At 43.4% G+C, this 12730-nt stretch overlaps 1 protein-coding gene across 1 annotated transcript in view; it reads left to right on the top strand.

Moving 5' to 3' along the window:
• The window catches only part of LOC116862527 (PDZ domain-containing protein 2-like), a 91757-nt gene that overhangs the window by 43744 nt on the left and 35283 nt on the right, over positions 1 to 12730 (top strand). Inside the window, exons 6-10 of the mRNA XM_032849855.1 lie at positions 4976 to 5121; positions 8140 to 8259; positions 9408 to 9522; positions 12017 to 12090; positions 12235 to 12460. Coding sequence (XP_032705746.1) covers positions 4976 to 5121; positions 8140 to 8259; positions 9408 to 9522; positions 12017 to 12090; positions 12235 to 12460 — 681 coding nt within the window. The remainder of the gene's footprint in view (positions 1 to 4975; positions 5122 to 8139; positions 8260 to 9407; positions 9523 to 12016; positions 12091 to 12234; positions 12461 to 12730) is intronic.

The raw sequence follows: 12730 nt of genomic DNA, 5'->3' as shown, positions 1-12730 counted from the left end.
TCCTAGGCACCCGCTCCCTGATGGGCTCTTTCCCCTATTAAACAACAAACCAAAAAACCCTGAAAGTTACATTTTGTGTCTGCATTGGTATAAAGGTACAAGCTGGATTCTTTATTATCTCTTCATTACCATGACGTTTACACTTAAAACTTTCTTATGGGCCCTCTGCACTGTGTCTGCTGGCCTGACGGAGAGGCCCGCCCTGGCTGCCTACCCATGAAAGGCGTCTCATGAGACCTTGGGCCGCTGCGTTCAAGTCCCTAACTTCCTCTTCCTCACTTGAGAAAAGGAGATAATAATCCTGACTTTGAAAGGGTGAGCAGATTAAAAAACAAAACACATACAGGAGTGGCCAGCCGAAGCACAAGGTGTGTCAACATCCAAAACATGCCAGTCTCCTCTTGGACACAAACCCGTGTGGAGGGGTGCTGTCTGTGCTGCCACCCAGGACCCCTGCCACCCAGGACCCCTGCCACCCCCGCCCCTGTCACCACTGCCTGGCCCTCTGCTGAGCTGTTCTCAGGTAAAGCGACTGGTATAGGACCCTCAAACAGATCTGTTCTTTTAACAAACCAGTGTAACAAAGTGAATTAGTCTGATCATAACTCAAAATAGTTAGGCAGTGTCTATCAGAACACAGGGTGGTGACCAGTGAAATGGCCAGAGGCTAAGTTGGAGGGGAGACATCGTGAGGTCCTCACGCAGAGAGACCGCCCAGCTCCCCCGAAGCCCTGAGAACAGCAGAGAGAAATGCATTTCATTCCTGTGTGTGTTTGGGGCCTGGACATCACAGGGGCGTAGCAGATGAAGAGCTTTAGGCCAGCTGTCTTGGCACAGTTAATCAACACCTTATCAACAGTCCCCAGGAGGGCCACAGAGCTCTGGGGAAGTATTGGGGACCTTTGAAACCCATACGGTCACATTCCTCATTTTATGGATGAGACCAGAGGAGTTAAGGGAATCCCAAAGGTCACTCACTCAGTGCCAGCAAAAAGATCTGCCTCCCAGATAGTTCTTCTTAGCCACCCTGGCTTCCTGAGAATCTTGATGGGAATCCTAGCCCCCAGGCTGGGGCTATATGGATACAGACATGGGGATGGGGAGATAGCTGGGGACCTTTCAAATCATAATTCTCTAATGCTGTTTATGCTATTAATTTAGAACAAGCCGCACATTCAGCTGAGTAAAATCCACAGCTGGTTGTTGTTTGCCACAAATGGAGGTCACCCTCTTTTCCTGTCCTTCCCAGACACCTGGGGCCATAATAAGCAAATTTGTATAACAGGCATGAAGCCGGGGAGAACTGTGTTCACCTCTCAGCCCTGCTGTGACTTGACCTGAGACCAGTGACTTGACTTCTCTGGGTTCTCTGTTTCTTTGGGTGTAGAGTGAGGATTATACTGTACATTTATTCTCTAAATCAGTGCCCCATCTCGGTTGAAAGATGGAGTTGAGAGAGGGAATGTGGCGCTGCCCCTGCAGGTATGGCAGCGATGGCCCACCCCACCCCTGCCGACGTTAACATCACATTTGTCACTGTCGTTTCCAACTTTATTATCATCGTTGTCTCCTCTTTCCCTGTCAAGAGGGGAAGATGCTTGAATAGTTTCAGACAGGAGTATTCTTGAGAACTTTAGGTGGTGATAAGGCATGCGACAGGAGGTACGAAGATGGAAGTCTGTCTGGGTCGTGGTGCTCAGGGGAGGCATCCAGAGGACACAGGATGAAGGAGGGCCTGGGCCTTGGCAAGATTTGACAGAACCCAAGAGGAAGCCAACGGTGGTCTGGACAAGGGAGAAAATGCACCAGAAATGTTTATGGACAATGAGGGAAAATTGGTTAGAGAAGTTTTTAGCAACTGTTTTTCCTCCTCAGCTTTCCGAAAGATCCAGTAATCCAACAGGAACCACGATTGAATCCAGCAGAGCTTGTCAGGGAGATTAGGGGTAAGGAGCCCCTCCAGGAGGGGGCTGATGGTGCCGGCAAAGTGAGGTAAAATGTCAGGCGATATTTATAGGCTCCCCGGTTTTGGAAAGGATGTGGGAGGAGGACAGATCCTCTCCTTTGAGAATCAGCAGGCCAGAGCCACGAATTCATGGGGCAGGGCCGTGGGAGATAGGGCTGGAAAAGTAATTTGAGACCTAGAAAGGCGGCTTACGGAGCTGGGTCTTCATTCAGTGCCGTGAAATATGTTCAGCCTGGAGACATTTGAATACAGATTTTAATGTGATCACCTGCTAATTTGTCCTGTAAACTTGGATTTTTATTTCCTAGTTTCTAAAAGCGAGTCACTCTGGTATTCGTGTGTTGTATCTTATCTACAGACACTACCGTATGTGGTTTCTCTTCTGCTGAGGCAAGTGCCCCCCTGTCAGCTCAAAAGGCACTTTCTTCTAATAAATCTTTTTCAGATGAGTAAGCATGCCAAGATGGAGTAATCTGGCCATGAATTAGTAAATCCTGAATTATTAAGGAGGTTCTATAAAAAAGTTCCAGTCATCTCCACTAAGATTTTTGCCTAGTCTGGCTCCAGAATGACTAAAGTGATTTTATAGAACATTTTTCCTGATATCCTAACCTGAATTTTCCTTACTTCATACTGCCTTTTTTGCCAGCAGGGTTCCCTTTTAATTTTGGTATTTTTGATTTATCTGTGTTAATACCCTACGTTTGTGATCTTTTTAAATGGAAATTTCTCTTTGATTGCAAAGGAGTCTCAGGTGTTTGAAAACCTGTATCACAGTTAATATGTAGCTTTTGAAACACCAGGCTTTTAGTGATGTTCATGTTAATAGAACTGTATCCGCACTCTTCCAACTTTTCCTCACCATTAAAGACTCAATATATTGTTTTTAAAAGAGTACAGAATCATCCTGTTTTACTTCATGAAAAACTTTCTGAAAATTGTTTAAGTAAATTGAATTTTAGTTCATCAAATAAAACATCATCTAGAGAATTTGATATTACAAAAAATCTGTATATGTATATAGCTATACACACACACGTGTGATACATTCATAATGTATCATGTAAACATTGTGATGTGATTATAGCTATATTCAGTGTAATTGAGCCATCATTTAAAATTAATTCCCTTATCTTATTTTAAAATAGCATATAATATAAACTAAGTATTGATAAAGGTGTCTTTAAAAATTACTACAAAAATTTCTTAAGACACAAACTTCTAAGCATAAAGGGAAAAATCGATACGTTATACGTAAATTATGAATTTTTGTTCATGTAAAAATACCATTAAGAGTGAAAAAGGCAAGTCACAGACATGGAGAAGATATCTTCAATACATAGATCCCATAAAGGACTCAAATCTAAAACATTAACAATAGAAAAATAAAAACTCCTATAAGTCAACAACAAAAAGACAGAAACCCATTAAAAGAATAAGCAAAACAGGCACTTTACAACTTTATCAGGAAAAAAAAAAAAAGCCATTGTACAAATTTACAAAAGTTAAAATAGCCAACGAATATTTGAAAGAAGCTCAGTCACATGGGTCATCAGTGGAATGTAAATTAAAAACCACAAGAGGGCCCCTGGCTGGCTTGGCTGGTGGTGTGTGGGACTCTTGATCTTGGGCTTATGAGTTTAAGCCCCACATTGGGTGTAGAGATTACTTGAAAATAAAATCTAAAAAAAAAAAAGAAGAAGAAGTGAAATGTCATTATGTACCTATGAGATTGGCTGAAATTTAAAAAACTGGCACCACCAAGTATGACGATGATGTGGGGGAACTAGGACTCCCATACGGTGGTGTTCCAGCATTGGGAAAGGTGGCTGTGTACTCAAGGCTCAGCAGCTCTGCCTAGGTCTGCACCCCACACATGGGATTCCTATGAGAATGTTCCATAACAGTCTGTTCTAGATCAGGCGTCGGCAAACTACCACCCATAGCTGTATTTGTATGGACCACAAGCTAGAAGTACTTTCTGTATCTTCAGTGGATTAAAAAAAAAAAGGGTGGGGTGGAGAGAGAGAGAATATGTAGCAGAGACCATCTGTGGCCCATAGAGCCTAAAACATTTACTATCTGGCCTTTACCAAAAAAAAAAAAAAAAAAAAAAAAAAGTTGACCCTTGACCCTTGTTCTAGAACTGAAACTGGAAACAAAGCAAGTGTTCATCAGCAACAGAATGGATAGCCAAACTGTGATAACTGTGGTATGTTTATACAATGGAGTAGTATACAGAAATGGGATGAACAGACTATTAGCACCAACATGGGGGCTTTCACAAATAGATGCTAAGAGTGAAGAACCAGATGCAAAAAGTACATATCTTATGTATTCATTTATATAAAGTTCAAAAATAGGCAAAAGTCATCTCTGATGTTGGACGTCGGGATAATGGTTACCATGGATGAAGGCTGGTTAGTGGTGCCAAAGCAGCTTTTGAGTACCAGAAATATCTGTTTCTTGGTCTGACTGTTGGTTTCTGGAACATTCACTTTGTGAAATTTCATGGAACTGTACACTTACAACTTGTGCAAATTTCTGTGAGATTTTATTCTTTAATAAAGAAGTTTATTTAACAAGTCATTACATGGGGGGAAAAAAGCACCTGCCCCAACAATGGAAGTGTACCAAACAGAGTAATGTTCCTCCGTCACTAGAAAACCATCTACTGGTAGCTTTCTCACTGTTGTTTACTGCCTTGTCAATGCTGGCTACATCTTACTTAGATGAAATGTGTACATTTTCCCATATCCGGTCTGGTTCCTTCAAAGACTGGCACTTGCTTCATTATCTGACATTAATGGCCCCAACAGACCCCCAGCTTAGGCAGAGCTTATTGGTAGAAAGCAATGAGCTACTGAGCTCATCTAATACTTTGAAAGTACACCAGGCTTTCTGAAGACCATGTAGTGTAGAGGTAAATCCAACAACTTTATGCCTGTGATACTCATAACATTCTTTCCATCCCATATCACGCCATGTTTTTCTCCATGTTTTCACAAGGGGGTGTACACCGTCTGGAGTCTGTTGAAGAATATAATGAGCTGATGGTGCGAAATGGGGACCCCAGGATCAGGATGTTGGAAGTCTCCCGAGATGGCCGAAAGCACTCTCTTCCCCAGCTGCTGGACTCTACTGGGACATCACAGGTAGGACAGTACCATGGAGCCTTTCATTTTCTCAGACTGTCAGAGTTGCCTGGTCAGGGATGTAAGAGCATGTTTCTACCCCTGGGTCTTGAGGCTTTCTTTCACTCTTTCAGAGACCAACAAGAGCATCCTTCTGGGGAAGAGCTGCCTACCTGTGTGGGCAGGGGTATTTGGGACTAGAGATGTAGCACAGAGAACGAGGTCTATCTGTGGAGGCTAGGAAGAAGTCAGCCCAGGATTTGAAAGCAGTAGAGAAAAATAATCCTTTGTTGGATCTCGACATCTTGATCCCCTTCCTACTGTGTGTTTTGGACCTGAGAGCTGCTTTCAACTGCCAGGAGACAATGGCGCCTCACGGTCTGTGGTCAACCACCATTGCTTATTCAATGGGCGCGTCAGGTGTCAGCGTAACCACTGGGTGGGTGGGTGAGTGTTGGGTCGTGTGAAGTGGGGGGAGTGCATGTATGTGCCTATACTATGTCTAGTATTTTATCTGTTACTTAGTAGTGGTTCAAATAGACAAGGTCAGAGGACTGCAGTTGGGGGTAAAGGAGGCAATGATGTTAATATTCCAGGACCCGCCCCAGAAGAGCTCAGGGATCCCTAATTCTTCACAGGGCTCTTCCGCAATTACATTATCCTCAGTCCAGTTACAAGTGTGTAGAGAGCTCCCAACCTAGTTGAAGGCAGGCTCAATCTCTGGGGAACTCATGGAGTGTTCTTGCAGTCCTGGCACCGTCAGCCAGAGGGCTGAAGAGAAACCATTGGCATCTTGCCTACAGTGAAGCAGCAATGGAAATGGAGGGTGGAGCAGTGACATCCTTAAGTGCATGTAGACTCATGAATCATAGAGATGAAAAGGTCCTGGGGCAGGTCATCTGGGTCAAGTCATTCCTTTGGGTGTGTTATCACCATTTTACAGACAGGCCAGTGAATCTCAAAGAGAGTGAGTATTTCACTCAAAGTGATTTGCCAGAATCCCTGGGAAGAACATTTTACCTAGCCAGTCAAATACCAAGCGCCCGTGTTCCAGAGGCAGCTGCTGATCAGGTTATTTTGTGTGGAATCTACCCAAAGACAACTTGAGTTGGGACATGGGGAAAAGGCAGAGCAGAAAACCTGCGTGGGTACTCGTTAAAACTCCTCTAGACCCGTGACTGGTGACAAGCCTGTGACCTGCTCAGAATGATCCAGCTGGACCAACAGTCAGGAGGTAAACCAGAAAGTCATAGGAGAACCACTTGTCAGGCTGTTTTAGTTAGTGCAGAAAGTAAGAGAGGGTCTCCTGCCGTCACAACCAAGGAGGCCTAGCTCTGAGGTGATATTCTTAAGTGACCTGCTGAGAAACCTGACCATACTTATAGCCCAGAAATACCTATTTCTGACAAAGCTCCTAGAAAGCACAGGCTGGTGAGATTTTAGAGGAAAGATTTTTTTCCCCTTGTCAAAATGTCCTTTTTCTTTTCTTCCTTTCTGCTCTTTTCTTTTTCTACCAGGATTCACCCTTCTTTTCCCTTGTTCTCTCTCCCTCCCCTACAAAGCATTGCGGAGGGTAGAGCTACCCAATACAGCTTTCCACCAGGATGGAGATATCTTATGTCCGTCCTGTCCAGTATGGTAGCCACTTGTGTCTACTGAGCACATGAGACATGGGCAGTGAGACTGAGGAGTGTATTTTTAATTTTAATCTTTGTTTAAATATAGACAGCCAGAGGTGACTGGTGGCTGCCATCTTGGACAGCGGAGGTCTAAGAAGTGCAGTGGGACCCCTGAAGCTCATCAAGAGAATAAGACAGTGAGCCGGCCTCTGGTTCCCACGGGCTCCCGAAGGGGAGATGGCAGGAGGTGCAGCTGGAGAGAGAGTTCCCTTACAAGTCCACACATGAACTCCATATTTGAGGGCTGGAAACCCATAGGCTATGTCTGGCCATCTCCATGATGGTTTCAGTAAAAGGGCAGTAACCCTGCCAAGCCAACATTTTTTAAATAGATTAGAGTCTGGGAGGCCAGCATAGCTAGCAGATATTTTGTAAAACTGCAAAATAGAATTGTTCTAAGCTGCCAGGAATACAAAAATATCATTAGCAGACAACTCATTTCTACCTTTGGATGTAGAATATACTAATTAAGGCTAGAAACTATTTTCTGATGTCTCTTTTCTCAGATTAAGCACAACGTTCTTTTTTTTTTCTTTTTTTTTGCTTATGCTGGACTATCTGTCTCGTTTCAGAGATTTATTATTCTAAGAAGAATAGCAAGAAGATAGATTGTAGAAGTGCTTTAGCAACAGATTTGCTTAAAGTCTTGTTTATGTTCTAAACGGTGAACCCTGCTTGCACACGTGTACGTGTGGGTGATGGACAGCAAAGGGATTGAGATGTGAGCTCCTGCGCGCCAGCACGGGGGGAAAGGGTAGCTGATGGAAAAGTATTTTATTTTCCACATGTGAGGGGTTAGAACTGAAGCTGCTGCCCTTTGTCAGTGGGGTGTTTTATATGGAATAACAGTTGTCGGGGCTTGCGGTTTGGGTTTTAATAAGAAACAAGGGCTTGCTACGTTTTTGGTTGAGTGAATTCAGCTTAAAATGGCAAGATACTTTTTAACCATGATGGTGAACGGGGTGGGGGTAGGGAGCAGCTTCCAGGGAGAACCTGACCACAGGATAGCCCTCCTACGTCTCTGAGGTCTCTCGGCTTCCAGTTCCTGACTCCATTCCAGAAAGCAAGTAGGAGGATGTGCCAGGTAGCATCAAAGGAAGGGCACCACTGGGTGCTTGCAGCCTCCAGGCGGCTCTTTCTGTGGCAAGGGCAGCACCATGTGGCGTGTGACAGCAGGGGCTGGTCCTCTAATGGTGTCCATCAGCTCCTTCACGCTGCTCGGTCAGACATGGAGCAGGGAGAAATGGTTGTCTAACCCAAAAGACAACTGAGATTTTCAAAATCTGAATATATTTCTATGCCAGAGGCCCCAGAAGGGTACACACGACTATCCCTGACCTTGCCTTATGCTGACTTGTAGGAATATCACATTGTAAAGAAGTCCACGCGCTCCCTAAGCACCACGCAGGTGGAGTCCCCGTGGAGACTCATCCGGCCTTCGGTCATCTCCATCATCGGGCTTTACAAAGAAAAGGGGAAGGTGAGCTCCTTTCTGCTCACTCTTTTGGCCCAGGTGAATGTTAGCATCTGCTTCTTACATGGTTAGCTTTATTACTGTCTTTAAAATTTTTATTTATTTATTTGACAGAGATAACAAGTAGGCAGAGAGGCAGGCAGAGAGGGGGGAAGCAGACTCCCTGCTGAGCAGAGACCCCCCCCCCCAATCCGGGGCTTGAGATCATGACCTGAGCCAAAGGCAGAGGCTTTAACCCACTGAGCCACACAGGCGCCCCTGTTTTGTTTTTTTTTAATGTATTTTATTTTATTTATTCATGAGAGAGAAAGAGGGAAAGAGAGAAAGGCTCCCCAAGGAGCAGGGAGCCCGATACAGGACTCGATCCCACAACCCTGGGATCATGACCCAAGCCGAAGGCAGACACTAAACCTACTGAGCCACTCAGGCACCCTAGCTTTATTACTTTTTTTAATGGAAATAAAATTAAAAGATACAAAGAGGAATAGATTGAGTGGCCTTTGTGTAGATTAGAGGGGATTCCCTCGCCTCCTCTCCCAGGGGCTGCTGAGTGACACACGCCCTCTTGGCCTCACGACATAAGGAGTCACCTTGTCCTGGGAGTCAGGGGACAGGGTGGGGTGGACTGAATGCTCCAACATTTACGACTATTGAAAGAAAAGCCACTCCTGCAGCTGCTGGGGATATATCCCTGATTATCCTTCTGAATGAATTTCATAGCATTGCCTTTATCACAGAGAATAATACAAATAAGTTGATATTATACAAATACCAAACCATCCATTTTGATATTACCCAAAACGGGAAGACTGACACCAAAGAATAAAATAAATATGGCACCCAAATTGTACGAAATGACTCTCTTGAGCTATTCATTGATCCATGCAAAATTGCTGTTTTTGAAGATCATAGGTTGTCAAATACTAGCAAGTTCACCTGTTTCAAGCTAAAACTGTCTCCCTTTAATGTAATGTGTAGCTAGTACAGTGCAAATAGACCTGAGGAAGGAAGTGGAAAAGAGAATGCAAATTTAAATTTATAGCCAGTTAGCTTAATCCTGAGCCTACCTGGGAAGGAGGCCTCAGTTAAATAGAAATAAGAGCAGATGCCCTCAGTTAAATACTGCATTGACAACCTTTCTGCTTGGGGTGTAGGGCCTTGGCTTTAGCATTGCTGGAGGTCGAGACTGCATTCGAGGACAGATGGGGATTTTTGTCAAGACCATTTTCCCAAATGGCTCAGCTGCAGAGGATGGAAGACTTAAAGAAGGTAGGAGAAAGCCTCTCGGTGGTTCTCAGTGGTGGTGGGCTCTGATTCCATCACCCGTGCAAGATGTGAAGCCAGTGGCACAGCAGCTAAGGCCATGGGCTTGGGGGTCAAGTAGACCTGAGCTGAATCTAATACTTAGTACATCATGACCTTGGACAGTTGATGTAACCTGAGCTTCACTTTCCTTAGTTTGTAAACTTTGGATTATTAGTACCTATCTCGAGGAGTCATTGTGGGGATTAAAGGAGATGATGTGGGGAATGATTTGATATTTTTTATTTGGGTCTTTAAATGTCTGTCTTGTCCCCTTGGTTCTTAATCATGTTCCTTGCCTTGAAAATTCCTAAGAGCTTACAGGCCATTTTTGCCTCAGGGCCAGAGTGCATATGTGTGTGTGTGTGTGTGTGTGTGTGTGTGTGTACCTTTTATATTCTCCATATTCCCTGCCATTTTGCCATTTTGCATAAAGATACTAAATGAGTGCATTTTTTCCTCCCAGCTTTATTGGGATGTAATTGATCCATAACATCGTGTAAGTTTAAGGCATACAGCATGATGATTTAATGTGCACATATATTGCAAAATGAGCAGCACATTGAGCGAGCTAACACCTCATCACATCATATAATGACTGTGTGGTGGGACGGGGTAAGAACATGTAAGGTCTAGTCTCTTAGAAATTTTCAACTGGATAGCACAGTATTGCTAACCATAGTCACCATGCTGGGCATTAGATCCCCAGAACCTATTCACGAGTCCTGATTTTTTTTTCCTCCCTTTTTAACACACTTCCTTCATGAAATGACTAAATCACACTATTTGTAGTTACCCTCAGAAATTCTCTAACTGCTCAGTTCAACTGACCCAAATTGTGGGTACTCTTATATTCGGCCGGCTTTTTTTTTTTTTTTTAAATTGATAAGAATCCCCTGGAGTCTCCTTTTTCTAGGCAGAGCTACCCTAGGAGCCTGTATGCTAATGTTCAGACGTGACCAGGCTTATTGTGAGGACAGAATATTTATTTCTCTCTCTTAGAGGAAGGATTAACTCCCAGGTGATATTTGTAGCTAGTTTCAGAACAATGTAAAATTCTAACAGAGCATTTTTATAATGGATGTGCCATGTGTTCATTTGGTTGAAATTCATCCTACAGTAACTGTTAGAATGGAGAAAAATGGAGGAAAAATCAATAGTAAAGGTTAATAGCACTTGATTCTCCTAAATACTGTTTTTTCATACATGTTCATTTACCATAAAGGTAAATCATTGGAATGTATTTCCAATGTGTTGAATGATCTTTTAAAAATCTTGTATAGAGATGTTTAAGAGCATGAACAATCATTTTAATGATCGTATCCTTTTCCCATGTGGAAGCAAACCAGAACCTCACCTAGTTAGGTGATTATTTTAAACAGATTATTTCACTTCTTTTACAACCTCTGTAATTGCATTAGAGAGAAGGCACACAAATGCCTGGGCTACTGCCACGTTTTCAAACTCACCTACAGGATTCCTTAAATGGAGTCCACAGTCCATGAGAGGTGAAAAATGTGTTCTGACGCTGATTTACACTTCTTTGTTATAGGTAAGGGAAGTCCCTCTTTTGTCCTGAACTGCTGTACAAAGTTCATCTGTTCTTCTCTTGGGGGCCCCTTCGTAGTGTTTTTGATGAACTGTTATTCCAAAACACAGACCATGTTACAAGAGTACAAACCAAAAACAAACTCTGATAAGTCAACAGGATGTCCAAGTTCTTTTCTATTCTCAGCAGACACTATCAACAGCTGGAAAAATGACCTGACTGTACCTTCCTGGGCTTGAAGATGAGGATGAATCCAGGATAGTTTGGGAGAAAGAGAGAGAGAGAATGAATGAGAGAGCAGTTTGGCATTAACCCACGATAATGTCTTAGATAGAAGCGTGGAGTAATTGAGCAGCTCCATGACTGGGAACCGGGAACAGCCTCAGTAACCCCCAGCATCCAGACTATTTCTGGAGGCAGGGCTGCCATTCTTAAATAGTATCTCAAAAGTTTTTTGTCTCTGTTGTTAAAACCATTGTCCACACCCCAGGATGGTTCTCCAAGCTCAAAAATCTTGTCTTCTGCAAATACAGAAGTGGCTTTCTCACGTGTTGTGTGTGTTCATGCTTTCTTGCCTGTTGGCTTACGTTTTTAAACAGATACTATGAGGAAAGACTTGGGCCTTATTATTGCGTTTTGATCTCTAACCTTGGGACACTTATTATCAAACTCGGCAATGACAAAACAATAAGGTCTGGGTACTTCCCCTGGTTGTTTTCATTAAAGATGGAGATGCAGAAATACTGAGAAAGGATATGCATTATTAGTTGTCCCATTTTGTGAAGTTCCCGGGAGCTAAGCTAATGGAAACACACTGGAACAATAAAAATCATCTTATAGAATTGTAAATGAGGTTCTATATGCTGTCCTCTTCTGAAGCTCTATGTTAACATAATCCTGTTTGGTCACCAGGGGATGAAATCCTCGATGTAAACGGAATACCAATCAAGGGCTTGACGTTCCAAGAAGCCATTCACACCTTTAAGGTAACAACATTCTCATCTCTTTTGTCTTCTTTATTTTTTGTCCTTTATTTCCTTCTGGTTTGGGTTTGAGATTTTTTTTTCCCCTACCCTTTGATCTCGGAACAGTCTGACTGTTTTAGCCGTCCTCTCTTCTTGTCTTTCCAGCAAATCCGGAGTGGATTGTTTGTCTTAACAGTACGCACAAAGTTATTGAGCCCAAGCCTCACGCCCTGCTCCACACCCACACACGTGAGCAGATCCAGCTCCCCTAGCTTCAACGCCAGTGCGGGCAGCTCAGCGGCAGGCCCCGAGGAAAGCAGCTCTTTGTCCCTGGGTCGGAAGGCCCCCGGGCCCAAGGACAGGATCGTCATGGAAGTAACACTGAACAAAGGTGATACCAGCTCTTCCCCACTTTCATCGTATTCTCTTGAGTAACAATTTGCAATCTGTGCTTGGGTTAACTTTTTCTATTTTTTCTGTAAGTTGTTCTTTTGGAAAAATCTGCCAACAACATATGGTATTCTCTAAATGGACAATGGGATCAAAAGTAGAGGTTTTAGTCCTTTCACTGAAAAAATGAAAAGAAGTTACCACTAGCACAAAGTCTTTTAAGCTCTCCCCAGATGAATCACTGTGTGTCAGAAACCTGTGTTAAAAAAAA

Source organism: Lontra canadensis, unplaced genomic scaffold (assembly GCF_010015895.1).
Source record: "Lontra canadensis isolate GAN:19392208 unplaced genomic scaffold, GSC_riverotter_1.0 scaffold253, whole genome shotgun sequence".
In the NCBI taxonomy this organism is placed as follows: Eukaryota; Metazoa; Chordata; class Mammalia; order Carnivora; family Mustelidae; genus Lontra; species Lontra canadensis.
This window is presented reverse-complemented; position numbering and strand designations above follow the sequence as displayed.